The following is a 26,035-nucleotide window of genomic DNA, read 5'->3' on the forward strand; positions in this document are numbered from 1 at the left end:
AACTGATGAAATGAGAATCAAAACACGTCTTCCAAACTTATCCCGATCGGACGGTCAGGAATCGCTGTCTCATTAACCGCGAAGTCAGGAGCGTGGGCCATAGCGTCTCTGTGTTTTCTCTTTCATTCACTCATGTGTTTGGGTATGCTTTGTGCGAGGGAAAAAGGGGAATTTCTCTGCTAAAAGAGAAGAAAATATTTATATTCTGTCAGTAGCAGACTGCGATTCCCTGCGATTGTCGAGGAAAATTCGTCTCGAGAGAAAGTTCATAGTCGAGAAAGTAGAAGCCAATCACCTTCTTCGCTGAGATTGTGCGTGAAAGGATAAGTGATAGCTGAAAAGGCGAGGGGACAAGCTCCTGCGGCTGCGAATTTTCTGCTAGAGAAGAGGAGAGAGAGAGAGGAGAGAGAGAGAGAGAGAGAGAGAAAGAGAGAGCTATGGCGGAAGATGTTCGGTGTTGTGAGTCGAAGTTCTTTTTGTTCCTGTTGATAATCGTAGGACTGGTGGCCTTCGCTGGACTCATGGCTGGGCTCACTTTGGGTCTCATGTCTCTTGGCCTCGTTGACCTCGAAGTTCTTATAAAGTCTGGCCGCCCTCAGGATCGCAAACATGCTGGTAATCTCTATCACTTCCCACAGCTCTTGAAATTCATTTTGAACCTACTTGAATCCTGGTGATCTCAGAGGGCTTATCACCTGAATGTTCTTGGCGTTTCAGGAACCTTTTCATTGTTTGTAATTTGTTAGGGCCTGTTGGCTATTGAAATTATGCAATACTGTGTTTAGGAACGGGGAATTAGGTAGTTGTGTTTGTCTGCATGCTTATGAACTGAGTGGATAGGTTGATTGGGAAGTAACATTGTTGTGATTTCTTTGGCAGCTAAGATATTGCCAGTGGTAAAGAATCAGCATCTTCTGCTTTGCACACTTTTGATTGGTAACTCTTTGGCAATGGAGGTTAGTAGCTACATTTGCACATCTCTGTTTGTGGAGCTTGCATAATTTGCTAATTAAACTTAACGTTGTTGTATGTGTCCCTCCTGCAGGCTCTTCCGATATTCTTAGACATGATCGTACCTCCTTGGGTGGCAGTCCTTGTCTCGGTTACTCTTATTCTCATGTTTGGAGAGGTACTTCTGATCCGACCTATCCGAAAATAATTTGTACATTTGGATATTATTCTGTTTATGTGACGTATACTTCACTGCAGATATTACCGCAAGCAATTTGCACTCGTTATGGGTTGAAAGTTGGGGCAATAATGGCACCTTTTGTTCGCGTTCTTCTCATGATTTTCTTTCCCATTTCATATCCAATTAGTAAGGTAAAACTAGTGGAAATGATCATTGCCCTTACCTCTTCTAAGTTCTAAGCAAGGAAATGAAAATTGTAGACTGAGAATGATAGGATAATAGTTTTTTGGCCCTATTTACATGATATTTGGGAAGCTTTTTTGAGTATCTTATATAGCTACAAGGAACCAATAAATTTACTGAGTCACTCATTTGGTTTCTTTTTCGAAATTTAGGTTCTTGATTGGATGTTGGGTAAAGGGCACGCTGTACTCTTGAGGAGAGCAGAGCTCAAGACTTTTGTGAACTTTCATGGCAATGAGGTTTGTCAATCAACTTGGGCATGTAGTCATGGGCATCAGTTGAATGAATTAATATGCTTGGATCTGAGTGCTCTAAAGGAATATTATCCTTATTTTGTGTGCTCTGATTTTCCTCTTACTCCATTCAAGTTTATCTGATGATTATGGTGTATAAAATCTATGTTGGCTTAGGCTGGAAAAGGTGGAGATTTAACTCACGATGAGACTACTATCATTGCTGGGGCACTTGAATTGACAGAAAAGACAGCCAAAGATGCCATGACATCGATATCAAATGCATTTTCCCTTGATCTGGATGCAACTCTTGATTTGTGGGTTTCTAATATATATATATATATTTTTTTAATTTTAAAATTTCAGTTCTTGTGTCGGTCTCGCTTGGTTTGCTCGTTATTTCTTTTTTCTAAAGCCCTTTCTCTATATGGGCAGGGAGACGCTCAATGCTATTATGACGAAAGGCCATAGTCGAGTTCCTGTTTATTCTGGAGATCCAAAAAACATAATTGGACTAGTTCTGGTAATTCATTTGCATCATCCATAGATATGACAAACAATAACATTTCTTGATAGGTTGAAATGAATTCTCTTTCTTGCCTTTTCTGTCGTGGCTCCTAATAGTGGGATAATGGGAGCTAAGAATGAAATTCAGAAATGGCTAAGAGGGAATTCACAGGTCCCTCTTGCTTCCCGATTTTAAAAATCAGTGATACTAAACATGCAAAGCTGAAGTACCTTGCATACACCATAAACCAGCTCTTGCACAAATTAGTGAACTTTCGCTATGCTATACTTTTGGACAAAGGAGTTTAAGAATGTGAGCTAAATTGTTAGACTGCCGACCAACGATTAGGAAAATAGAGAGCCTTGGTCAAGCTGAGTTGTTTCAAATTAAAATTTGCAACATATAAACCAAGTACAAAGCCTAATTGAGCAGATATGATTAGTTTGAATGGTGTACCTCTAATTTGCGGGTTGCTCTGGCATATGTTTTTCAATATGTTTATTCAAGTGAGTCGAAGTTAGTGAAATTTGTTTTCATTCCTGACTGACACAGTCGAAGTTAGTGAAATTTGTTTTCATTCCTGACTGACACACATATATATATATTCATTTGGTGTGTGTTTATTGTGCCAATGATAGTTGGACTTGAGATATAGTCCATGGAATGCAGCATCTGCTCATTTGCTCCATCTTGAACATCTTGCAGGTTAAAAATCTGTTAACTGTTGATCCAGAAGATAGAGTTCTCCTTAGAAAAATGATTATTAGAAAAATTCCACGGTAAGGAGAATATCACTTGCTTCTCTCTTTATGCCTTCAGTTGAAATTACCTGATGACCAAGCTTGACCAGTTTTCATTCCTTCAACTACTTCAGGGTTTCTGAAGACATGCCTCTATATGACATTTTAAATGAATTTCAAAAGGGCCATAGTCACATTGCTGTGGTATTCAAGAAACATGGCTACCAATCTGAGGCATTGCTGAAAAAAGGTTAGGATGTGCAAAAAAGCTGCGAGTTCTTATAATTGGATAAAAAGAAAGTAATTATGAACAATAGACTATCCAGTCATGTTTAGGGCAGTTGGGCTTGAGATCACATAAATTTTAAATTTGTTGTCTATGCTGTCCATTCCTTTATGGCTCAGATTTTACGTTCATAGTATTTCTCATCCAAATTTGTTAAGGTTCTAGACATTGGTTAGCTTGAACTCATATTTGCTCGAGTCATTGAGCTCCGCCTCTTTTTAATGCTTTCCCTGTTTCCAAATTCCTTGGTATCGTATTAGATCCACCAATTACAGGGGATTCACATCAAATGCTCTTAGTTGTGCTGCTTTCACTGTGAATCTATTGTTACTTTTGACATTTCCTTTTCTTGTCTGGTTGATTCTCAGACAATGGTGTTGACTCAGCTGCTGGTGCTGCTACTCATAATTTAGCGATGAAAATGGAATCAGTTGATGCTCAAACAATAGCTGAAAAGGCTGGTGGCGAACAGACGAAGAAAAGTCCACCAGCTACTCCTGCCTTTAAAAAACGACACAGAGGTTGTTCATTCTGCATTTTAGATGTTGAAAATGCGCCTCTTCCTGTCTTACCACCTGGTGAAGAGGTGGTTGGTGTCATTACTATGGAGGATGTGATTGAAGAACTTCTTCAGGTAAGGAATTTTTCTGTAACTTGCACCTAAGCATGGCTTCGAAAGTTGGGAGGTTATCTCTGCATGCGCTGCAGTGTCATCCTCCATATCGAAAATGTTGGTATGTTAGGATGTCTGGTGGTTAACATCTTAAGTCGAAGACATTGTGCCTTTTCTTTTTCGGATACCAGCTCCTTGATTGTTGTCTAAGTTATTGGCTTCATAAAAATGGATTAGTTAGTTTGTATTGAGCTGGTTGGCTGTATGTTACTGTTAAATCATCCATCTTACCCATTATTTGAATTTGATCTTGCGTGTCATATATTCTTATGTCAGGAGGAGATATTAGACGAGACAGACGAGTATGTCAATATCCACAACAGGTACATCTTGCTAGCTTTAGAAAAGCGCATTTATGCTTCATGTTTACCCGTTTCGTTAACAACCCGGACTCGAACTCGAACTCGTGCATGGTTTTGCTTTCTTGCTGAGATTGCACCATTACAAATCTAAGGATTGGATCCATTTTGTTGTTGTAAATATATTTCTTATGAAATCATTTGATGTTTTTGTTGGATGATCACAAAAATTAAATGGAATTCTTCCAAATGCAGAATAAAAATCAACATGCAACCATCTCCGGAAAAACCAAGCACCAATCCACCTCAGCTTTCCCCAAATGTTAATACGTGACTGCTTTGTTACCCAGCAATGCCGGGTCGGACAAGTTTTCACGGGGTCTTCCGAATTGGCTACTGCAGCTCTTCCCCATTCTCTTCACTATGCCTGCCTTCGATAGTCAGGTTTTACTAAAACTTTTTTCTTTTAATCATACAAGAGATTTAAACTGGAAGAATGGAAGGTGAAATCTAGATAAGAGTTAGCTGTAGCGTAATTTATCTCTATGATGGCATAGAGATGTATATTTTCCCAAGGTTAGATGATTGCATTTTGGAAATGACGTTCTTTGATTGTATAAGAATAATATGTAGTTATCTTCAATCCAAAGCAAGTGTATCAATTAAGTGACATATAGTTGTTTTTGGTATGGAATACCAACTCTTGATATCATTATGTCGCATAGCAATTTGATTTTTGTAATGGGTTCTACATCATATTCAAATTGAAAGTTTATTATGAAAGAGGATATTCTATCAAGTGTTTTTTCATTTTTTGCTTGGTAGCTCGTCTTGACCATTGAGTCGTGATGATAATGAAGTAAATGGCTTTAAGTTCTTTAAAAGAGTAGGCATGATTATTATTATTATTCCTTATAATTCATTTAATAATAGAATTGAAAAATCTTATGGTCACCCTCATGTTTCTATTTAGATTTTGAACCATAAATGTTGAGCTTAATTTTGATATTGAATTTCTAATTTGATCACAATAAATTTGAGACATAAATAATTAGTAAAATTAAGCTCATTTGAACATAATTAAATTTAAATTTAATATATATATAAAATAACTTTATATATATATATACATATAATTAAAATTTAATTGAAAAGGAGTCAAGACATCACTCATTTACTAGTGTAAGATTTAACATAATTATATGTTAAAATTATAAAAATGTAATTGAAAATTTAAAAATTAGATACTAAAAATAATAAACATTTTAGCTAAATTAAAAAAAAAAAAAATATATATATATATATACACACATTGAAATACAAAATGGGGTAAATTTGATTGAATCCGCCAATATTCGTTTGCCTTTCTTCTGATACCTGCGTGTCATTCACGAATCTGCCTTCTCTCCCCAAACCCACGCGCGCGAAAGAAAATGAAAGAGCAGAAGAAAAAATAGCGTGGCAAAGCCGCTTCGCACGTGCACTTCACGTGCTCAACAGATACTAACACACTTCGCCGCCGGAACATTCCGTCAATTCCCGGACGTTTCGCTCTCATGCCTAACTTTCCGAGTCCGAAACCGCAACCTCTTCCACAGTTTTCACGCTAGATTCCCGTTCCGACTAAAACATTTGCCTCCATTTTTTAAATTTTATGATAGTATTCATCCGTGAGAGCAATGGGTTTGAATAATTCATGTTTCTGCTTAGAAATTTAACTCGGTAGCTGTTTTGTTATTCAAAATCCCGGATCTGATATACCTGCAACTGCAAGTAAGCCTGCAACTGCAAGTAATCCATCTGAATCTCTTCATTTGGCTGGACTTTTTCCTTTTCTGAATCTGGATGTTGAGTTCGCTTCGTTTTCAAGAGCTAGATGAGTATCCATTCACTTTGATTCGGACGGTGGCTTCCGATTTCCGAGGTGAGTACTCGTAGTTTTTTTTTTTTTTTTTAACTTCAGCTGTAAGGCTATCGGATCTTTGTATTTTAATCCGAGTTTTTATCTTCTTTGAAGTAATTTAGTTCTGTTTTTCTCGATCTTGTTCTATTAGTTTGTGCACGTATTTCCTTTCAGTTCTGTTTGGGATCGGATTACAGTTTGCGTAGTATTTTTGTAGCTTAAGATTTCCCTAGAGCCGTCGGTGGACGAATGGCTATAGCTCGGCTTGCTCGCCAGGAAAAACGCTCGTATGGATTTTGCGCGAAGTTGACAGCAGTGGTTATTTTAGGACTTTGTTTTATAGTCGTATGGTCGATTTTTGCTTCTCCTTCCACGTCCGTGACGATTCAGAGGGAAAGTTTCGACAACATTGGTGAACCCGTAACAGGAAACAGGAAAGTTAGCAATCCTGGAACCCAAATTGATAATAGGAAGAAAGTAGATGAGGGGAAATCGAGCAGAGATACCAAAGAAAGAGTGAAATCCGATCTAGATGGAAAGGATATGAAAAAGGTTGAGGGGTCTGATTCCAAGTCTCCCAGTAACCATGCATCTGAAAAGAATCATGGAGCTGCGAAAGAGAAAAATGAAAAACATAAAGAAAATAAACCAGAAGTTGCAAAAAAAGAAAATCATGGATCAGAGGAATCTGAGGAGGAAGATGCACAAAAGGGAATTGAGGAGGAAGAACAGGAAGTGAAAGATGGTCAAGAAGCAGAGTCAAAGGATGATGAAGCTGAAACAGAAGGTGATCTGGGTGAGACAGATCAGGAACCTGAGGAGAGGACTGAACCAAAAGATAAAGGGAAAAAGGTCAAGAGAAAAGGTCCATTGTTTGATCCAAATGCTCATTATAGTTGGAAATCATGCCGAGCTAGAAGTAAATACAATTACATTCCTTGTATCGACATTGAAGCTGGAGGGGTAAAACAGCAGGGCTATCGGCATAGGGAAAGGAGTTGCCCTCGAGTACCTCTGATGTGCCTTGTGCCTCTTCCTCCCAACGGATACGGACCCCCAGTGCACTGGCGGGATAGCAATTCGAAGGTATGAAAGAATATGTTCGGTTCTATGAGGATAAGTGAATTATTATCATGTTCTTTCTAATAGTAATCAATTTTGCAGATACTTTACAAGAATGTGGCACATCCAAAGCTTGCTGCTTTCATCAAGAGACATACTTGGTTGGTGGAAGATGGAGAGTTCCTTACATTTCCTCAGAATCATTCTGAGCTCAACGGTGGAGTTATTCACTATCTCGAGTCCATTGAAGAGGTAAGCTTTTGGCATCTTGCTTAAAAGCTGTGTCCATTAGCTTAATTTTCACGATCTAGATTTGGAAAATGTAATACAACCCCGCAACTGAGTCATGCCCTCTTTCATGTCTTATTGATACTGTTGATATCAAACAGCAATCTTACTTTTAATTTTGATGATCAAGTTTCCGCTTCAAGCTTATTTGTCACATCATAGAGTTGACGAGTTCATAGGTGGATAGTGGAAGGCATGTGATCTCTCCATAGCTTGTCTTGTACGATAATGTGATCGAATGTTCAGTTACCTCACATTTATAACTCTAGGATGTGGAGAATTCCTTCATTGTTTTCTTTCCCTTTACAAGTAAAGGTGTACGTTATTTTTGGTTTCCCTACTTTTCAAGGGAATTATGTTTCTATTTATCGGTTGAAATTCGAATGCATTTGGCAGATGGTTCCTGATATTGAGTGGGGCAAGAATATTCACTTGGTTCTAGAAATTGGATGCACATATGCAAGTTTAGGTGCTATTCTTCTTGAAAAGGATGTTATAACATTGTCATTAGGCTTGAAGGATGACCTTGTAGACTTGGCTCAAGTTGCACTTGAGCGAGGATTTCCTACTGTGGTTAGCCCTTTGGGGAGTAGAAGACTTCCTTTCCCTAGTGGTGTTTTTGATGCCATTCATTGTGGTGGATGCAGCAGAAGTTGGCATTCCAATGGTTTGAGCACCTTGTCTTGTCTTTCTTGAAGATTATTCACAAATGAGTAATGACCCCTTCTCTAATGAATGATTTTGTTTTTGTTCTTTCCTTCTCTAGACGGGAAGCTTCTTCTTGAAATGAATAGGATTTTAAGACCTGGCGGATACTTCATCTTGTCCACTAAACATGACAGCGTCGAAGAAGAAGAAGGTTCGAAATTTATCCACCGAATTTATTTCATCTAATACTCAAATTCTCAGTTGAGGAACTTCAATATAAGATTAGATGATTTTACTAACAATTCAAATGTCAATATCAGTGGAGAAAATCATTGAACACTTGCAGACTAGGCGTTGAAATTCTGAGAAGTTAATATTTGAAATGTTGCCTTAACCAAATAATGAATCTTGTTCTTGCTTGCATCCTCCTTCTTTTGTTGAATACCAGATGTTTAACATCTATAGAATGCCTCTAAATTCACTTTTCAGCAATGAGTTCATTGACGGCCTCAATTTGTTGGAACATTCTGGCACATAAAACCGATGAAGTCAGTGAAATGGGTGTTAAGATATATCAGAAGCCTGAATCAAACGATATATTTGAGCTGAGGAGAAGGAAAAATCCACCTCTATGCAAGGAAAACGAAAACCCTGATGCTGCCTGGTAATTCTTTTTCCATGAGGGTGCTCTAGAGAACTTCGAATATTCGTCAACTTCCTAGACGTAGTCGATACTCTGTGCTACTCTATACAAAGTTATTGTTATTTAGTTGTATCTGAGTACCAGGTTCATTGTGTGGTTTGATATATGGACTGTTTATTCGTTGCTTGATAACTTCTGTTTGAACAGGTACGTGCCTATGAAAACATGCTTACACACGATTCCAACGTCTATTGAACAGCGCGGAGCCGAATGGCCCGAAGAATGGCCGAAGAGACTTGAAGCTTTTCCTGAGTGGTTAAGCAATGACAAAGAAAAGTTAATTGCAGACACTAATCACTGGAAGGCAATTGTTGAGAAGTCATATCTCACCGGAATAGGTATTGATTGGTCAAATGTGCGAAATGTGATGGACATGAAAGCCATTTATGGGGGGTATGATATCATTCAACTGCTCAATATATTAGACTTAAAATAGAAAGTGAGAATTGGAAAGTATATGGATTTTAATTTTGGCATGCATTTCCAGGTTTGCTACTGCTCTCTCTCAACAGAATGTTTCTGTTTGGGTGATGAATGTGATCCCAGTTCATGCACCAGATACACTTCCCATAATTTTCGAACGCGGTCTGGTTGGCGTCTACCATGACTGGTGCGAGTCGTTTGGTACTTATCCACGATCGTACGACCTTCTGCACGCCGATCATTTGTTCTCGAGGCTCAAGAACAGGTGAGAAGTTCAACACCTTTCTATTCTTTCTGCCTTGTGGTATTGACTACTGTAAGTAACTTAAAATCGATATTGTAGGTGCAAGGAGCCTGTATCGATCGTGGTCGAGATGGATCGTATAGCACGACCAGGAGGGTGGGCAATTATACGTGAAAAGCTGGCAATTCTGAACCCATTAGAAGGCATACTGAAGAGTCTACAATGGGAAATTCGGATGAGTTATTCTCATGGAGAAGAAGGAATTCTATGCGCACAGAAGACCATGTGGCGGCCTTCACAATAATTCTTTTCAACTGAATCTAATCGTTTTCCCACAGAGATGATTCAAATTTGAGGGAGATATCAAATTTCTTCTATATGAATTTGTATCATTTCCTGATAATTGGGAAATTAATTTTTTTTTTCCTGAAATTGTTGGGCATTGAGGTGAATTTGTAAAGAGGGGTAGAGAGGGAAGAATTCTTTTCTTCCTGAAAGAATTATAGTGTATATTTTTTTTTTCTTCATAATTTTGTGCCTCTGTTATAAACCGAGACAATTATATTTCCCATGAAAACCAAATATATTTCAATTGGGTTTTTTCATATAAAAAAAATTTATCTTTTTTATTTTTATTTTTCTGATGCTTTAGCTCTCTCATTATATAAATTGTTTTCGAGTTGGTTAACTATTTAGTTTTTTATTTTTTAAATTACATTTATTAAAAAAAATTCTATGAAATGTTTTTAACTAAATTAAAATTTTTATAAACTAAAATTTCAAAATACAAAACAAAAAAATAAAATAGTTATTTAATGAAAATTAATAAATCTTATTTCAAATTAATAAAAAAAAAAATTCAGTAATATACTATAGTAATGAAAATAATAAAAATAATAAATCATAGAATAAAAAAAGGCATATGAGAGATATTTGAACTTTTATTTTGTATTATGATTATTTGCATGCGTTTGCTATTAAAGCAGTAAGAAATCAACTAAAATAAAATTTAAAAAAAGAAAAAAAAAAAAAAGCATGTTTTGTTTCTGTAAAGGTTTGAGCGGCCCATGCGTCCCTTTCAGGAGCACCGTCCTCGTGAATGCAAACTCTCAACGCCTTCCTTCGGCTGTGAATGGATAAGCCTTTTCAACTTAGAACCAGAAAACGCCCATTTCCCGACACACCAACCTTGTCCCATTCAATATTTCCAATCTGCCCATTACCAATGCCTCTTCAACTTTTCCCCCCACACACAATTCTCCATATCGTTTGTATCATAACTTCTACACCCTTTTTATTTGGGATTCAAAAAGGGAAACCTCTCAATGCCCATTTCTTCCCTCCTCCTCCTCTAACCTCCTCTAACCTCCTCTAACCTCCTCCTATTTTGCGCATTCTGAGCCACCAATTTTGATCCAGCGATTTCAAAAACCCCACTTCGTCTAAGGATCGGATTGTTTGGGGATCTGAAAGCAATGGATGTTCGACTTCCGATTGTTATTGTGGATGCAAAATTCTCTGGGTACCTTTCTTTTTCCTCCTTCCTCTGCACAGTTCTTGAAATTTAATCCCTGTTGTATTGATTTTGGTGGTAGAATTCTCCACCTCCTTTCATGCATTCATTCCTTTCCCTCTGTTTCTGTGTTGTATATTTGAATTTGGATTTGCTGAATGTAGTCATCTCTATCTGAAAACAGATTTCACTGGTTTTCCAGTTGCAACCAGGAGAACTTCTCATCAGATGCTTTCATGATCACTTCAAACTAAATCAGTTTCTGAGGATCCTTATGAAATCATGGAGCATCCTTATGAAACACAAGTAAATGGGGAAGCAGCTGATCATGATTTCCAGATCTGTGGATACTCTTCTTATCCATTATCTAACATTCAAATGCCATCGCCCTTGTTTGATTTAAGAGTCTTCTATGTCAGGTTCAGTAATTTCCGGGTGGATGATTTGACCCCAGAGTTTCTCACTCTCAACCATATCCCTCTAACTCCAAACACCCATTTGGACGTCAATGGTGTTAGAAACAGTAATCTCTCTGGCTTTTCTTCTCTTCTCAGAAGAGATAGGGTCAACAAGAACTCTGAAGAAGCAACATTTGTGAGCACTGATACCATTAGGCTAATGGGGAGTTTGAAGTTTGAGGTTTTCAATGGAGATTATCAAATTCTATCTGGGGAATTGTCTCACGATGTGTGCACTGGAGACTCAAACGCCAATTCTTCTAAGAAAAAATGGAGCATGAACTGTGAATCTGGGGTTGTTGCTGATGCTGCATTCTTGAAGGGAAAGCTCATTGCAGGACAGCAATTGATCAGTCCAAAAATTGAAGTGTACATTGCTGGTAGCTTTTCTGGAAACCCCGTTGTCTTAACGAAAACTCTGCAACTCGGCTTTCGAAAGAAACATGGCCATAAACGCATGTTGGATGCAATACCAGAGTATGATACCTCTGAATGCCACAAAGATTCATATCCCCTATATGATTCACAAGTAAGGTTCTTGTTAGAGTCTTTATTCCTTTTATGTCTCGATCCATCGGAATAACTTGTCAAGAAAGTTCTATTACTCCATTGTTTGCTGCACTGCAACCTACTCTTGGAGACCTAAAATGTTACCATTTTGTTGCTTGGACAGACCTTAGAACTTAGAATCTTATCCAAAAGACATGAATCAATGAAAGAAGCATGGGTAGCGATGGTTCTGATTCCATCACCATCACCTTGGTCCTTAGTTCTGACCCATTTTCAAAGTGTCCTGTCAGGGTTTATCTATCAGAACCAGGCCATCTGATGGACATGGCCTCCCACTCCTAGGAGGACATGTTGAGGATTGTGCTTAATGGGGTCCCCCACACTCTTCCTGGAGTTTCTATGGCTATCTGTTTGATACTTCACCCACTCTTTCCTGTCATTTCTTCACAATGTAGCATAATTGAACATAACTAGTCTTACTATACAAATCAAGTCACTGTCAAACTAGCAGGGAGAATGGGTTGCTCTCTGCAATGGTTTCCACAGTCTTTCTTGCTGCCTGGGCTGCTGCCTAAGCCGGTGCTTTATAACATTGTCTACTCTATGTTTGTGCAGGTTTCAGAGTACAGACATTATAGACAAGAAACTGAAGATGACTATGCTAACATGTACTGGAGAACAGACAACATGGAAAGAGAAGATGGTGAACTATCCTGGTTCAACTCGGGCGTAAGGGTTGGTGTAGGAATCGGACTTGGTATCTGCTTGGGGATTGGTGTAGGAGTTGGCTTGCTCGTGCGCACTTACCAGGCAACTAGTCGAACTCTAAGAAGGCAGATTATATGACATGATTTCTCTTACTAATCTTTCATTGGAGTCCTTGTCTTAACCTTGAGATTCAGAAAGCCGACAGCAATGGTTTGTGTCAATAATATCCATCTCTGACAGCAGAATTTGTGTCCTAGCATGTTTGTTTCACAACATGTGTATAGAAGCTCAGCTAAGCTAATATCATTTCTTTATCAAATGACTGCACATTACTCGTTGTCTTCTTGTGAATAATCTGTTTCTGAGATGTGATAGAAAGGAGGACTGTTTTTTGAGATGGGTTAGATCTCTACCACTCAATCAAATTGACCAATCTTTTACAGCATAATCAAAGTGTTCTAACCAAAGCTACACCAACGAAAACAGAACGATCAGTGAAGTTATTAAGGGTTCTTTTCCCTGTATATCTTCTTCTATAGACCATGAAAAGTTCGTAAATGAAACTCATTTAAGGGGCTTGGCTGCAACTACAAGTGACAAGCCCTGTAACTGATAGGGGCGGATGGCTCAGCTCGCCCGTTGTTGCGAAGAACACTCACTCACTCTGGAGCCACCGCTGCACTGGTGTAGCCATTGACAATGTGGTGTTGCTTTTCACCAGGTTCCCAGAAGGCAGCACATTTAACATCATCCTGAATCATTAATCTAGAGTACTCCTCATGGACATATTCCAGTTGAGCTTTTCCTCCAAACTCTGATGGAAGATTCTCCTCATCGAAATATGACTTCATGAGTTCCACACTCTCTTGCTTCTTAGGGTAAACAAATCTCACTTTCTGAAATGTTTTGGGATCTAAGAAGTATTTGACTACCTACAAGTAATAAACAAAATTACAAGAGGGTTTAAATGCTCATCGTTCAAATTTTGCTAGAAGAATGATCTGCGCCTTGTTTTATTGGTGTCTATACCATATGGAATGAAGAGTTATTGCAAGATCTTGGAGAGCATAAACCATACCTTCCAGAAGGCTTCAAATATCCTTGGGGGATTATATAGAAACGCTAGAGCTAGTCGCTCGGGATAGTGGTTCTGCAAGATGTTGACGGTCTCTCGTGCGGATTTGATTGGCACGCTGGTGCTAAGAGACCAACCATTAAAATCAATCAACCATGACATCTGTTCTTGACCTTCCGGAAGGTTGAGAAGAGCATTCTCCATAAGATATACCAAATGCCGAATTTGATTCTCTAATGATGTTGTGTTCTGTTAAAAAAGAAACAGTTCTGGGCTTTCAACACAAATTATTCTGAAATTGCTAAGAACTTGGATGCAAAATTTACACTACTAAAAAATACCTGCTTTCCTGGCTTCATTATGAGGACAGTTCTTCCTTCTCGGTCATGAAAACTTGCTCGATAAAGTTTTCCGGTCTCACTTTCAAATGCTATTTCAGGCTAAATGTAAGACAAACTAAAATGATCAGTTTAAAGGCAACATAAAACTCCATTACTACTTTTCAACTCTTCACCTCTAGCTTCCATAGACATCAAGCTTTATGAAACTATTACATGCTTACCCAACGAATTTCATCAGGCTTATACATAGATCTCCATTTGAATGTCTCCTCCAACATTTTCTTTGCTTTGTCTACATTCCAATTCCTAGCCACCAGATATCTTTTCAAGCATGCATCACTGCAATATATTGCATTGCGTCCAACTAAGGGTCCTAACTTGGCCTTAAGCTCATTGACCTGCATAATCGTAAAAATCTTATACTCAATCGTCTTCAAACCTGGTATAGAACACATGATCCAGAAAAATCTTCAAGATGGTTTAGATCGAATCAAGCCCAAACAAGTTCAAAATTTCTAAATACATGGATCTGGGAGCCAGGAACCTACATGCACAATTTTCTTTGACCATCAACTCATCATACCTTCGATGTGATCTGTTCTTGACTGTTCCCTTCCTCGTGATGAGAAGTAGACCACCGACCAAACATTATAGCTGTGCAATCACGAACCTGTTACATTCAAACTAACAGAAATTCTCCGTTTCTTACATGAAAAAGAATAGTCTACTGCTTGATACGAACTTACAGAAGGATCCGGACAGAAGTCTTCACTGGCAAAAACGAGATTAATTTGCCGGCAGAAGACTTCCAAAGCAGAAGGAGAAATCACCACAAAAAATCTCCAGTAGATTCCAAATTTCTAGGGCTTAACAGAAAGGCAAGCACATTTTGAACATCAAAATTCAAGGCAACAATCAAACAGTAACAAATCTCAGATTCCCAATCAATGACAGGACATTGCACTAGAAGATCGAAAAATCAAGAGAATTGCAGCGATTTAAACAGCTCGAGAAAGATGCTTACGAAAGTTAATTGTGCCAGATCGGAAACAAGCTCTCTCAGTCTTCTTCCTCGCAAAGTCGCAACTCCCTGTCGCAGCTAATTCCACAATACGACGACAGTCCCTCCAAAGAGTTCGAAAAGGTGGAAGCTCCTTGATCTTCTCTCAAATATAAAATAATTTTAGGTCAGCGTCAGTGTTCGTCACAGCTATTTCACTGATGATCGGCCATAGAATATGAAACAAGTGCTGTATATGGATATTCGCTATCGCCACCGCCGGTGCACGCTCGGAAAGGAATCAACGGCCAAGAACACGCCACGTGTGGCACTCTCGAACTAAAGTTCATGAGAGAAACGTGGATGTTTTGTCCACTCGTCCACTCCTATGAGTCTATGCCATAGGCTTTCAGATATGATTACTAAACATAAAATTATTATGGAAGAAAATTACCGCCTTAGTCAAGTTGTCATTAATGCCTAGATCATTTAGGATCTCTTTATGTTCTTACTAATTTATTTATCTATTTATAATAAATAAATAATATTAAAGAACATTTAAAGGATTTGAAAATGCAACTTATTTAATGTTTTTGGCAAAAAAAAAAAAAAAAAAAAAAAAAAAGGAAGCTATTTTATTCCCAAAAGATGTGTTTACAAAAGGGAGCCCCTACCGTATAATTACCTTAGGTTAGGGCTGTGGGAAGTAGGAATTAGTTACATTAATTACAATCTATAAAGTATAAAATGACCCCAAGTACAAAATTAGAGTAGCACCTAATAATTTAATGTGTTCATCAATGCTTGACTGTGAGGGCTCTTAGCCACATGGATAGTTCAATGTGCTCATCAGCGACCAACTCTGAGATGTGGACCAACTCTGAGATGTGGACCAACTCTGAGATGTGGATCAACGTACTTCTCCAAACTTCTCTCAGGAGGAGGATAGATATTCAGATGAGCCCTGATATAAATTAAAGTTTCACTAGTTACATTTAATTCCCTATCTAGCCATATGCATTACAATTACTCCCCTACTGGGCTAGCAGTGGCCTGAGCCATCCTTCTCCTTTTGCAAGAAGTCGACCATGATGAATGTTTCAAGGAAGCTGCAGTTGTTCAGCTCCAGAGAGCCAAGAAAGAGGCTACGCTGTCTCACTTGAGAAATTTAGAGTAAAGTCTGTTTGGAGCTTAGAGTTTATATACAAAATCAAAGAACATCTGAAATAAAAGGCCATTTCTAATCATCTTTCGACTGGCTAAACATGCTAGAAGAAAGAAGCATAATTCGACCACGAAACCCAAAACCCAAAACCCGACGACAGTGGAACGCATAAACACATACAGATCAAACGTAGATAAAGAAATGGATCAAATTGCATATACTTTGTAGAACAGTTGATAAGTAAACGTGAGATATGATTCTTCCATAATGAAAGTTGCGGAATTTAGCTAAAGATGTAGTTTGGCAATGCTTGGCAGTGAGAAACGCAATCGTGCATATAGAAATGGTACGATCTCAAATTTGCAATATTGACAGCTCGAGATGGGTCGATGCAATTAGACCATAACGACTTTAGAAAATGGATATAATTCGAAATTCGTACCTCGAGGAGGGTGGAATCTCACCGTCGATTTAGTTTTTGCTGCACACACGGCTCTTTGTAATAGTGGACGTGCAAAGACTGAGCAAAACTACAGAAAAAACTGAAGAAAGAGAGACAGGGAGAGAGGGAGAGGGAGGGGGAGAGAGAGGGAGACAGAGATTGGGAGAGGGGAGCCGGATAAAAGGGCACCGTGCCATCCCCTCCCCCGAACACTCGAAAATGGAACTTTTTATTGAAGCACTTTGACCTGCCAAGCAAGCGCACCTGTCATGGCAAAGGTCGACGACACAATGGCAACAAAGCTTCAACTATATACCTTTTCATGGCTTCCAATGGCCTACCATTGGGAAGCCCTTCAAGATACATATATTTACCATTGACACTAAATAATCACATTCTCATATAATCTACTCCCAGATGTTGGGACTCCAAACCTTTGAAGCCAAATTAATGGTGGTGTGGATGCAGAATATCTCAAACGAGGGGTTCAAGAAATTCCCGCACACTTGACAAGAAGCCTGCAAAATAACATGCAAACTTAAATTTGGATATTCTGGGAATGGATAAAAATGGTTAAAAAAAGATGATTTGGAAATATTATTCAAGAAACAAAACTCATAATCTGAGGGCGGAATCAGAAATGGCCATACCTGAATTGATACTCCAAATTGTATATAAACTCCCATCATAGGAAATAGCTCTCCTGCCCGATCTTCGTAGAGAGGCTGTTGGCTACAAATCGAATTCATAGCAATAAGTGGTCGATAATTGCGAGGCTTTTCCTGGTAGAACTCACTATGCAGTGAAGAAACCAATGGCATTTGATGATGGCAACCAATGAAACAAAAAGAACAATTGAAGCTGCTAGGAAGGAGGAGTTACCGCGATCTTGGTGATTCTAGAACTTCAGGAGGCGATCCAGAAAATTCAACACATCTACCCTTGATCGAGGCATTTCTTTAGATAAACACTCTGTTTTTTTTTTGTTTTTTTTTTTCTTTTTTCTCTTTTCGGATGGCAAATCTTTTTCAGAACGGTGTGAATCAAAGCCATCTTTGAAATGAAATTGAGATACTGATCCAGATTCTCAGAATTTCGAAACCGTAACAAACATTGGCATCTTCAAGCTGATATTCCTTCTCTTTTCTCTTAGAACTTAGCTCTGATAAATATGACTGGGAACAACTCTATCTCCGGGCACTACTGCTCGAAATGGTGAAGAAGGCAGATATTTTCTTCAGAAGTAATCAAAATTGTTCATCGTCTGAAAGATTTACAAGCAGTTCATCAGACAGAGTTCAAAGATACGCAACGGTGACAACAATCACAGAATATTTGACAGAATCGTGATCGATTTGGAGAATTTCAGAGAAAAACAATCAATATGTGCCCAATAATGAAACTGACGATCATAAACGTCTAGCAATAACGAAACAATAAATAACTAGAGCATAAAAAGTTCCCGTTCATAAATATTCATGGCCTCGGGATCTCTTCTCAAATACTAATCAAAATTCGTCCATATTTCATTTCAATTTGAGTATGATTTATGAACAGTAATCAATCCAAAAAAGAACGCAGTACCGTCGTAGAAACACACAATCTGCGAAGAAAAAAGATCCAGAAACAACACCTGAATACTGCAAGCCCTAAGGGCGAGAGAACAGGTTGGTTTACCAGATGAATCCATATGTTTAGGGATGAATACATGATGATGCTCCAAGCCGAACAGGTTGGTTTACCAGATGAATCCATATGTTTAGGGATGAATACATGATGATGCTCCAAGCCTTAAGCGGTAAAGAACAGGTCGGTATACGAGAAAAACGCTCTCTGATTCAATTCTATACCAAGAGATTTAAGGGAGAAAATATGAATAGAAAAGTCTTATTATAAATTATTTCTATAATGAACGGTTAGATTTCGAGTTTGATAGAGAAATTAGTTTACAAATCAACGGTGAGAATTCGTTTACAAATTAACCGCTGTTATTCATCTATGTGTAACTAACAAGACAGATTCGATCTAAATTAAACAAGGATACTACAAAATTTTATACTACGGTTTAGATTATTCTAATTTAAAATACAAACTTGTAAACATTTAAACTAAAAACAGTAATTATAAATCTAGTCAAATCTATACATAATTAAATATAAAATAGAAAAATGTGCAAAAATAAAGTTTTTCGTAATATTATTGAATAAAATATTTTATATTTTTCGTAGTATTATTATATAAAATATTTTTTAAAATAAAAATTCTATTTAAATTGTTAATTCTTGATAAAAAAAAAAAAAAATCTTACAAAAACAAAATAATATATATCCATCCCAAGCATCACAATAATTATATATGGATATATATATATATATATATATGGATGTAGCCAAGTGGATCAAGGCAGTGGATTGTGAATCCACCACACGCGGGTTCAATTCCCGTCGTTCATTTTTAAACTATCTAGTTAACAGCATTCCCCACTTGTCCGACTCATACAGGGTATTCCACTTATACGACTCATACTTGTCCGACTCATACAGGGTATTCAGTTGCGACTCATACAGGGTATTCAGTTGTTAGTGCTTGTTAATACTGGTTGAGCTATAAAAGAAGAATATATCAGTTGTTAGTGCTTGTTAATACTGGTTGAGCTATAAAAGAAGAATATATCAGTTGTTAGTGCTTGTTAATACTGGTTGAGCTATAAAAGAAGAATATATCAGTTGTTAGTGCTTGTTAATACTGGTTGAGCTATAAAAGAAGAATATATCAGTTGTTAGTGCTTGTTAATACTGGTTGAGCTATAAAAGAAGAATATATCAGTTGTTAGTGCTTGTTAATACTGGTTGAGCTATAAAAGAAGAATATATCAGTTGAGCTATAAAAGAAGAATATATCAGTTGTTAGTGCTTGTTAATACTGGTTGAGCTATAAAAGAAGAATATATCAGTTGTTAGTGCCCCACCACTTGTCCGACTCATACAGGGTATTCAGTTGGTATTCAGTTGTTATTCAGTTGTTAGTGCTGGTTAATACTGGTTGAGCTATAAAAGAAGAATATATCAGTTGTTAGTGCCCCACTTGTCCGACTCATACAGGATATTCCACTTGTACGACTCATGCCCCACTTGTCCGACTCATACAGGATATTCAGTTGTTCCACTTGTCCTACTCATACAGGGTATTCCACTTGTACGACTCATACAGGGTATTAAGTTGTTATTCAGTTGTTAGTGCTTGTCGAGCTATAAAAGAAGAAGTTATTAAGTTGTTAGTGCTTGTTATACTGGTCGAGCTATAAAAGAAGTTAGGCCTCAAGCACGCTATGATGTCAACAACATTCCCCCCTTGTCCGACTGATTCTGCATTTTAAACTAAATCGTTTGAAACTCTTTTGTTAATACAACCAGTATTTCAACGTCGAATATGCCACGAGCACGCTATCATTCAAGAATGGAGATACTTATAAATGTAAGGGAATGAACAAATGAATGAGAGAGTAAAAGGAGCATAAGGTGAAGAAAATGAAAGAAAGCTGACACAAAGGCTTGGACGAGAAGCCCTATATTAGCTGTTGCTTAAATTGTAATGAAAGTAAAATGCAACAGAGATAGAGAGAGAGAGGCTTTCACGTCAACCTTTTAAAAGCCAAAATTTCAAACCTCCATTCATCTTTGGTTCACAACACAACACACACACACTACCCATCTCACCCAACCATGAGAGAACCATGGCAACAACAATGAAAACGAATCACAGCAATCTTACAAATACACTCTCTCGTTTGGTAGATCAGAAGCTAGCTTGAGCTCCCAACCACATGGCTAAGAGATCAGATTTTGCTCAGAAGCTCTTAGATGATCTCAGGTTAAGGAAGCAGCGAATGGCCGCTGCGTCGCACTCCTCCGACCGTTCCAAAACCACAACCATCGGTTAGTAAACTCTTCTAACTTAGATTTCTTCTTTTGATATTCTTTTGAAACCGAATGAATTACTGTGAGATCTCACGTCGATTGGGAAACATTCCTTATAAGAGAGGGGAAGCCTGATCTGTTAGCGGTGAGCTTGGACGGTTACAATCACATTCTGCCAAGCGCTGTCTGTTGATAATTTTGAAACAGATAATATGTTATTACACAAGAATAATCATGCTTCGGAAAATTCAAGAACATATGAAGCTTTTCTCAAGGGAATTATTCTTTTTTGTTTTTCTTTCCATGAATACAAGCAATACTAAAGCACAGCGAAAACACGGTTACCTTGCAAGAGAAGTTCAAAAGGAACAACACCAAAAAGTAGTTATTTCTCTCTTATGAAGTGCAGCACAACAGATCAATTTGATGCCATATTGCTTTTATAATTTGCATAATTATCAACATCACAAAACGAGTCGAGTCATAAAAGGCCTCATACGAGATAGTGTTCCTTACTTATAAACCCACGATCTTCCTCTTAGTTAGCTAATATATCTCGAATGAGCTCTACATGTTGTTTGAGTGTTTTTTCTTTTCAGATGCATATGCTTACTCGAAACAAATTCATAGAGGATCGAAGAACGCTAGAACACACGGAATGGTACGCGGAACTCTACGTAGAGGAGTTGGTTTACAATGCTTCCTTGTTTATCTTATACTGTTTCACGTATGATTCAATGCAGAGTGCTCCCAGTAATACAAGGTATGGTGGAGGGAATAAATCACCAATGACCAATGATACTTCAAATCAGATTGTTCCCTTCACTAGAGGCCGTAACTCAGAACAAATAGGAGACTTATCCATGGCCTTAGCTTTTGCACTTGAAAATGGAGGAAAACTAAGAGGAAATACATCATCTGGAAACAATTTAATGCTGGGCTTCCTGCAACAAATCGGTAGGAGTTCGTTCGAAGTCGGGAAATCGAACAAAAGAGGCGGCCTGGACAGGAACCAAAATGCAAGTGGATATTTTCCAACCATCTCACATCTTCATATTAAGGAGATATCAAAAGGGGCACAGAAATTGAACCAGATCTTGACAACTTGCTCTAATGGAGATTTTGGGAGATGTTCCATAGAAATTGGACAGGAACTGTTGAAGGGAGCTGTGAATTTGGAGGAGTCTTTGAGGATGCTTGTGAACTTGCACGAGGCCTCAGAGCATATGATCAGCCCACAACATAAGAATAGGATTGTACTCTTAGAGAATGAAGATGATATCGAAGAAAATAAAGATGATATCAAAGGGAATGGTCACGAACAGAAGCTAGCGACCCTGAGATACACAGAAGAGCAACCTATAAATACTGTGAAATTTAGTTTCCATAGAAGAACAGCAAGCTGTGGTCATGATATCAAAACTTCAAACACACGTGAGAAGGTGGGGATTTCAAATGTAATTGCAAAACTAATGGGGCTAGATAATCTTTCAGACAATTCAAACTATGCACACCAGGACTCGGGTTCCAAGCGAAAGGTCGCAGATCTGCAGCCAACAGCCAGGGGTATCGGCCTGGCCGAGCCAAGGACTAATATTAAAGAAAGTCGGTCCGGGTCCAAGATTCCAAAAACAGCCATATCAGGTAAAAATTCAGCTGTGGTGAACACCATATTTGATGCAAGTCTTCAAGCCATCACTTTTCGTGGAAAACCATCATGGAAAGACATGGAAGGAATAAGGCCACAAACTAGCCCATCAACACCAACCATCACAATATTTAGGCAACAACGAAACAAGAATGAGACGGGACAGGGAGTCTCGAGTCAGAAGGACGATCTGGAAGGACTTACAAAGCAACTTCACGTAAAGCACAGGGAGAAAAAAGGCACAGATAGGGATGACTATACAGAAGTATTAAAGAACGGAGTGCAGCCGAGGAACGACCGGGACGGTCTTATGAAGCCTCATCACCAAAAGAACAGGGAGCTAAGCACCACGGAAAGGGATCAAAAGAGAGGAGAGCTGAAAAAGGACAGGATGCAGCAGATGAAAAAACAAGAAAGAACACTTCCATTGGAGAAGAGACATCCAGACAACCTTAAATCAAGAATGCAGCACCAGCCGCCAAACAGTCCCAAATACCAGCAGCCACCAACGCTCACAGAGAAGAGAAATCAAAAGAATGGAAAATCAATGGTGCAGGAGAGAAATCAAAAGAGAAATGGGAACACGTTCAAGAGTTTAACAAAACCAGTCCATGACACTTTCACTTTTCCAAAGAAGCAGCAGGATATGAACCATGTCAGACAAAGTAAGAAAAGCTGCAAAGAAACCATCATAGCTCACCACTCTTACGCCCTTCCTAACAATAGATGTCCTAAACATCCTTCCAGAGAAAACAACAGCTTTGATTTAAATAACAAAACAAGCGAGATAACCGACATTAGTGTAGAACAAACTGAGCCAGTTATGGAAGAGCAACATGCTAAGATACATGTGAAGAATGATTCCAAATCTACAAAGATGCCTACAAATAATGAAGCAGATGCAAGAGAACAGCGAATTCCAATACCACAGGAGGTAGAACAAAACAATGATGCATTAGATCGACTGGACGTCGTCAGACCACATGGATCTAAAGAAGTGGAAGCTCATACCATTGAATCCAGAGAAACAATAGCAAGCCTCCAGCCACTTAATAGTGCACAAGATGCACACGAAGAGACTGAGCGGGTTTTGGCACCGCCCAGCCCTGCTGAAGATGAATGTCATAGCTTGAAAGAGCCACAAATATCAGCTCCAAATGAGAGTGTAAGTTCAACTCTTCTTGAGTTGTCAAATTTTAAGTTCAATATATTCTAACTACTTGTTAAACCTTGCCTAATCTTATGCAGTGCCAGAAAACAATCTCAATTAGTACTAGCAATCAGCAAGATCAGAGGTCGGTTTTTGGCAGTGGTGTAATCAACGGCTCCAATATTGTGATAAATGCAGTAGAAGGTAAGCAAGACTTCAATTACCTATCTTCTTATGTTCTAAATTCACCCAAAAATTAACAAAGTATATCCCCCACATTTAACTCTTTATGGCGCAGAAGCAGAGAAATACGACATTAACAAACTATATCCCCCACATTTGAAGCACCTACATAGTTGTTCCAAGTCAAGAAAACAAGAGACACTGACAGAAAGTGAAAACCAACTTAAGCAGACGCTTATAACGAGTGAATGGTTCCTGAATGCAGCAGAGGCACTTTTCAAACTCAACATCCCCAGCTTCATTCTTCATGACAGTGGTCATAGCCATTTAAAAAATGGAAAAAATGTCATGATAGAGTGTAGTTACGAGCTCATGAAGCGAAAGGGCATACGGCAAGAGCTCAACAATCGTCCTAGTACAAACATTTCTTTGAGGTCCAACAAAATAGGATCTTTAGATGAATTGATCAAGCAGGTGCATAGAGACATTGAGGCGTTGAGATTCTATGGTAAGAATGGTAACTTAGAATGTGAATTGCAAGACTACTTGCCCAAAATGCTTGAAAGTGATATCTATAACCAGGAACCTGACTTAAATAGCATGTGGGACTTGGGATGGAATGAGCCCACATTCGTGTTTCTTGAAAGAGAGGAGGTTGTAAGGGGTGTGGAAAAGTATGTTCTGAGTGGACTGCTCGATGAAGTCACAAGAGACCTTGTACATGTCTATCTTTTGATGAAAGGAAAGGGCAGAGAAATTTGAGAAGAAAAATGATTCGAAGTTTGATGCAATTTGTTGATTTTGAAACTTCCCAAGTCTAATGATGAACATATTTAACTCAACTTGTTGGTTTTGGAATTGTAATAGATAAGTTATAGCAGTGTTCTTGAAATTCTGCAAGTCAAGAATGTTCGTAGTTCTTATTTTGCTTCTTTGCGAAACACACCGCTAGCAGGTATTGTTCTTTTTGAGCTTTTCCTTCCAAGGAGAGGTTTCCACACCCTTATAAAGAATGTTTCGTTCTCCTCCCCAACCGATGTGGGATCTCAAAACTCACCCCCTTAGGAGCCCAGCGTCTTCGTTGGCACTCGTTCCCTTCTCCAATCAATGTGGGATCCCCCAATCCACTCCCCTTTGAGACCCAACATCCTTGTTGGCACACCATCTCGTGTCCACCCTCCTTCACGGCTTGGCCTCTTTGGATTTTCCCTTTCGGGCTTCCCCTCAAGATTTTTAAAAAGCGTCTATTAGGGAGAAGTTTACACACCCTTATAAATAATGCTTCCTTCTCCTCCGAGCTGAGGTTGAATCTAAAAAATATGGATCGTGAGGGTGAAAACAGATCATGCCCAATTTCCTACACTTAGATGACATCGATGATCAATACCCATCATTGAAATCAAGCCATTAACTACATTCAATATATAAAAAAGAAGAAATGAATGAACGAATAGTGTTTTGTCTTTGATTGGAATCGATCGACAGTTGTTAATAGTTCGGAAAATTAAGGAAATGCAGAAATAAGTGAACTCAATCGGATAGCTTACCTTGGCGTGATAATGGAACAAAGGATCAATGCTTCAAAACAATGTTCCTCTTCCTGGTTCAGAAAGTATCGAGAAAACCCCATGAACGTCAAATTAGTCAATAGAACTACAGCTCCGATCAGAGAGAGACGTACCGTACATAGCCCGTTGGATTCAAAAGCTGTCTTATATACCAATGGATCATATTCAAAGTCCAACGGATCAGATTCAAAGTCCAACGGATCAGATTCAAAGTCCAATGGATCAGATTCAAGTTGCTTCATCGCCAATTAATCCCACGATCGTAAAGCTCGCTCTCCTTTATGCTTTGTTCATAAAGTAGTGACCATTATTTAACAAGTAATTGAGAATCTAACCTTTTGCCCACGGCGAGTTTTCATGTAAATGCTTTGCTTTCTCACAGCTCAAAGCACCCACAGAAATGGGGTCACGTTTGAGCGATGGGATCACTAATGTTGCTTAATAGCTAAGTAAAAGCTTCGATTTTTTTTTTTCTTGTTTTTTTTTTTTTTTTTTTTTGAGATATTTCATGATTTAATTTATTTTATTGCTAGATATATAAAGGTTGAGATGTAATATTTGGAGAATGATGAAATATATCTTACATATTATATCTTAATATTAGTATATTTTATTTTATTCTTAATATTTAATTAGTTTACATTTTTTTAAAGTATTTAGTTACTAATAAAAAAAAAATATTACTTTTGAAAAACTAAACAAAGGAGATTAACTTTTCATTTTATTTTTATAATATAAATAAGTTTATTTATAGGTGAAAAGTAAAAAGTAAAAAAAATATATATATATATCTTAATTATAAAAAAGTGTTTATTTAATTTTCGGCCCACAAATTCAATTGCTAATGCAAGTTGGGCAACGGTCAAGAAAAAAAGGGCATTTCGGTCATTCACAAAAACATGGACAATAATTTTATTTTATTTTATTTTTTTTAATTTTTCATTGATTATTATATAACATCGACGTTACTCG

General features: G+C 38.0%; 5 protein-coding genes and 2 long non-coding RNA genes across 11 annotated transcripts; 4 read left to right on the forward strand and 3 right to left on the reverse strand.

Annotated features, from left to right (window-relative positions):
• The first annotated feature begins 136 nt into the window (after positions 1 to 136).
• LOC111788774 (methyltransferase, putative (DUF21)) lies at positions 137 to 4,913 on the forward strand. Its single transcript, XM_023669269.2, has 12 exons — positions 137 to 615; positions 880 to 956; positions 1,046 to 1,129; positions 1,210 to 1,323; positions 1,528 to 1,614; positions 1,786 to 1,925; positions 2,044 to 2,131; positions 2,822 to 2,895; positions 2,991 to 3,106; positions 3,511 to 3,776; positions 4,092 to 4,138; positions 4,370 to 4,913. Exons 1-12 carry the CDS (start codon positions 438 to 440, stop codon positions 4,446 to 4,448), a joined length of 1,350 nt encoding a protein of 449 aa, XP_023525037.2. The 5' UTR covers positions 137 to 437; the 3' UTR covers positions 4,449 to 4,913.
• Positions 4,914 to 5,464: 551 nt separating this feature from the next.
• On the forward strand, positions 5,465 to 9,951 carry LOC111788773 (S-adenosyl-L-methionine-dependent methyltransferases superfamily protein). Of its 2 annotated transcripts, none has more exons than XM_023669268.2 (9): positions 5,465 to 6,038; positions 6,224 to 7,103; positions 7,182 to 7,331; positions 7,764 to 8,034; positions 8,134 to 8,226; positions 8,505 to 8,679; positions 8,866 to 9,111; positions 9,206 to 9,406; positions 9,485 to 9,951. In XM_023669268.2, exons 2-9 carry the CDS (start codon positions 6,267 to 6,269, stop codon positions 9,687 to 9,689), a joined length of 2,178 nt encoding a protein of 725 aa, XP_023525036.2. In that variant the 5' UTR covers positions 5,465 to 6,038; positions 6,224 to 6,266; the 3' UTR covers positions 9,690 to 9,951. The 2 variants fall into 2 exon arrangements, with proteins under 2 accessions (XP_023525036.2, XP_023525034.2); XM_023669266.2 differs by having other exon boundaries at positions 5,466 to 6,038; positions 6,235 to 7,103.
• Positions 9,952 to 10,638: 687 nt separating this feature from the next.
• On the forward strand, positions 10,639 to 12,999 carry LOC111788775 (uncharacterized protein At1g01500). 3 transcript variants are annotated; one of them, XM_023669270.2, is made up of 3 exons: positions 10,639 to 10,907; positions 11,083 to 11,885; positions 12,482 to 12,999. In XM_023669270.2, the coding sequence occupies exons 2-3, from the start codon at positions 11,181 to 11,183 to the stop codon at positions 12,710 to 12,712; spliced, it is 936 nt and encodes a 311-aa protein (XP_023525038.2). In that variant the 5' UTR covers positions 10,639 to 10,907; positions 11,083 to 11,180; the 3' UTR covers positions 12,713 to 12,999. The 3 variants fall into 3 exon arrangements, with proteins under 3 accessions (XP_023525038.2, XP_086977690.1, XP_086977691.1); XM_087121564.1 differs by having other exon boundaries at positions 11,101 to 11,885; XM_087121565.1 differs by lacking the exon at positions 10,639 to 10,907 and having other exon boundaries at positions 11,074 to 11,885.
• Positions 12,944 to 15,288, reverse strand: LOC111788776 (Sec14p-like phosphatidylinositol transfer family protein). Its single transcript, XM_023669271.2, has 7 exons — positions 15,015 to 15,288; positions 14,737 to 14,856; positions 14,574 to 14,644; positions 14,212 to 14,388; positions 13,991 to 14,089; positions 13,653 to 13,898; positions 12,944 to 13,506 (listed from the first exon to the last, which is right to left on the reverse strand). The coding sequence occupies exons 3-7, from the start codon at positions 14,637 to 14,639 to the stop codon at positions 13,234 to 13,236; spliced, it is 861 nt and encodes a 286-aa protein (XP_023525039.1). The 5' UTR covers positions 14,640 to 14,644; positions 14,737 to 14,856; positions 15,015 to 15,288; the 3' UTR covers positions 12,944 to 13,233.
• A 320-nt stretch (positions 15,289 to 15,608) lies between these two features.
• Positions 15,609 to 18,462, reverse strand: LOC111788779 (uncharacterized). Of its 2 annotated transcripts, none has more exons than XR_002814229.2 (4): positions 18,231 to 18,462; positions 17,480 to 17,861; positions 17,248 to 17,329; positions 15,609 to 17,115 (listed from the first exon to the last, which is right to left on the reverse strand). It is a non-coding gene; the product is annotated as an uncharacterized LOC111788779 (long non-coding RNA). The 2 variants fall into 2 exon arrangements; XR_002814227.2 differs by having other exon boundaries at positions 17,248 to 17,392.
• Positions 18,463 to 20,116: 1,654 nt separating this feature from the next.
• LOC111788778 (uncharacterized) lies at positions 20,117 to 25,468 on the reverse strand. The gene is made up of 2 exons (XR_015420065.1): positions 25,043 to 25,468; positions 20,117 to 20,700 (listed from the first exon to the last, which is right to left on the reverse strand). It is a non-coding gene; the product is annotated as an uncharacterized LOC111788778 (long non-coding RNA).
• Positions 20,382 to 24,387, forward strand: LOC111788772 (uncharacterized). Its single transcript, XM_023669264.2, has 5 exons — positions 20,382 to 20,532; positions 21,114 to 21,175; positions 21,258 to 23,327; positions 23,411 to 23,516; positions 23,611 to 24,387. The coding sequence occupies exons 1-5, from the start codon at positions 20,421 to 20,423 to the stop codon at positions 24,255 to 24,257; spliced, it is 2,997 nt and encodes a 998-aa protein (XP_023525032.2). The 5' UTR covers positions 20,382 to 20,420; the 3' UTR covers positions 24,258 to 24,387.
• Positions 25,469 to 26,035: the final 567 nt, after the last annotated feature.

Source organism: Cucurbita pepo, chromosome 2 (genome assembly GCF_057944985.1).
Source record: "Cucurbita pepo subsp. pepo isolate OVF chromosome 2, ASM5794498v1, whole genome shotgun sequence".
Taxonomy (NCBI): Eukaryota; Viridiplantae; Streptophyta; class Magnoliopsida; order Cucurbitales; family Cucurbitaceae; genus Cucurbita; species Cucurbita pepo.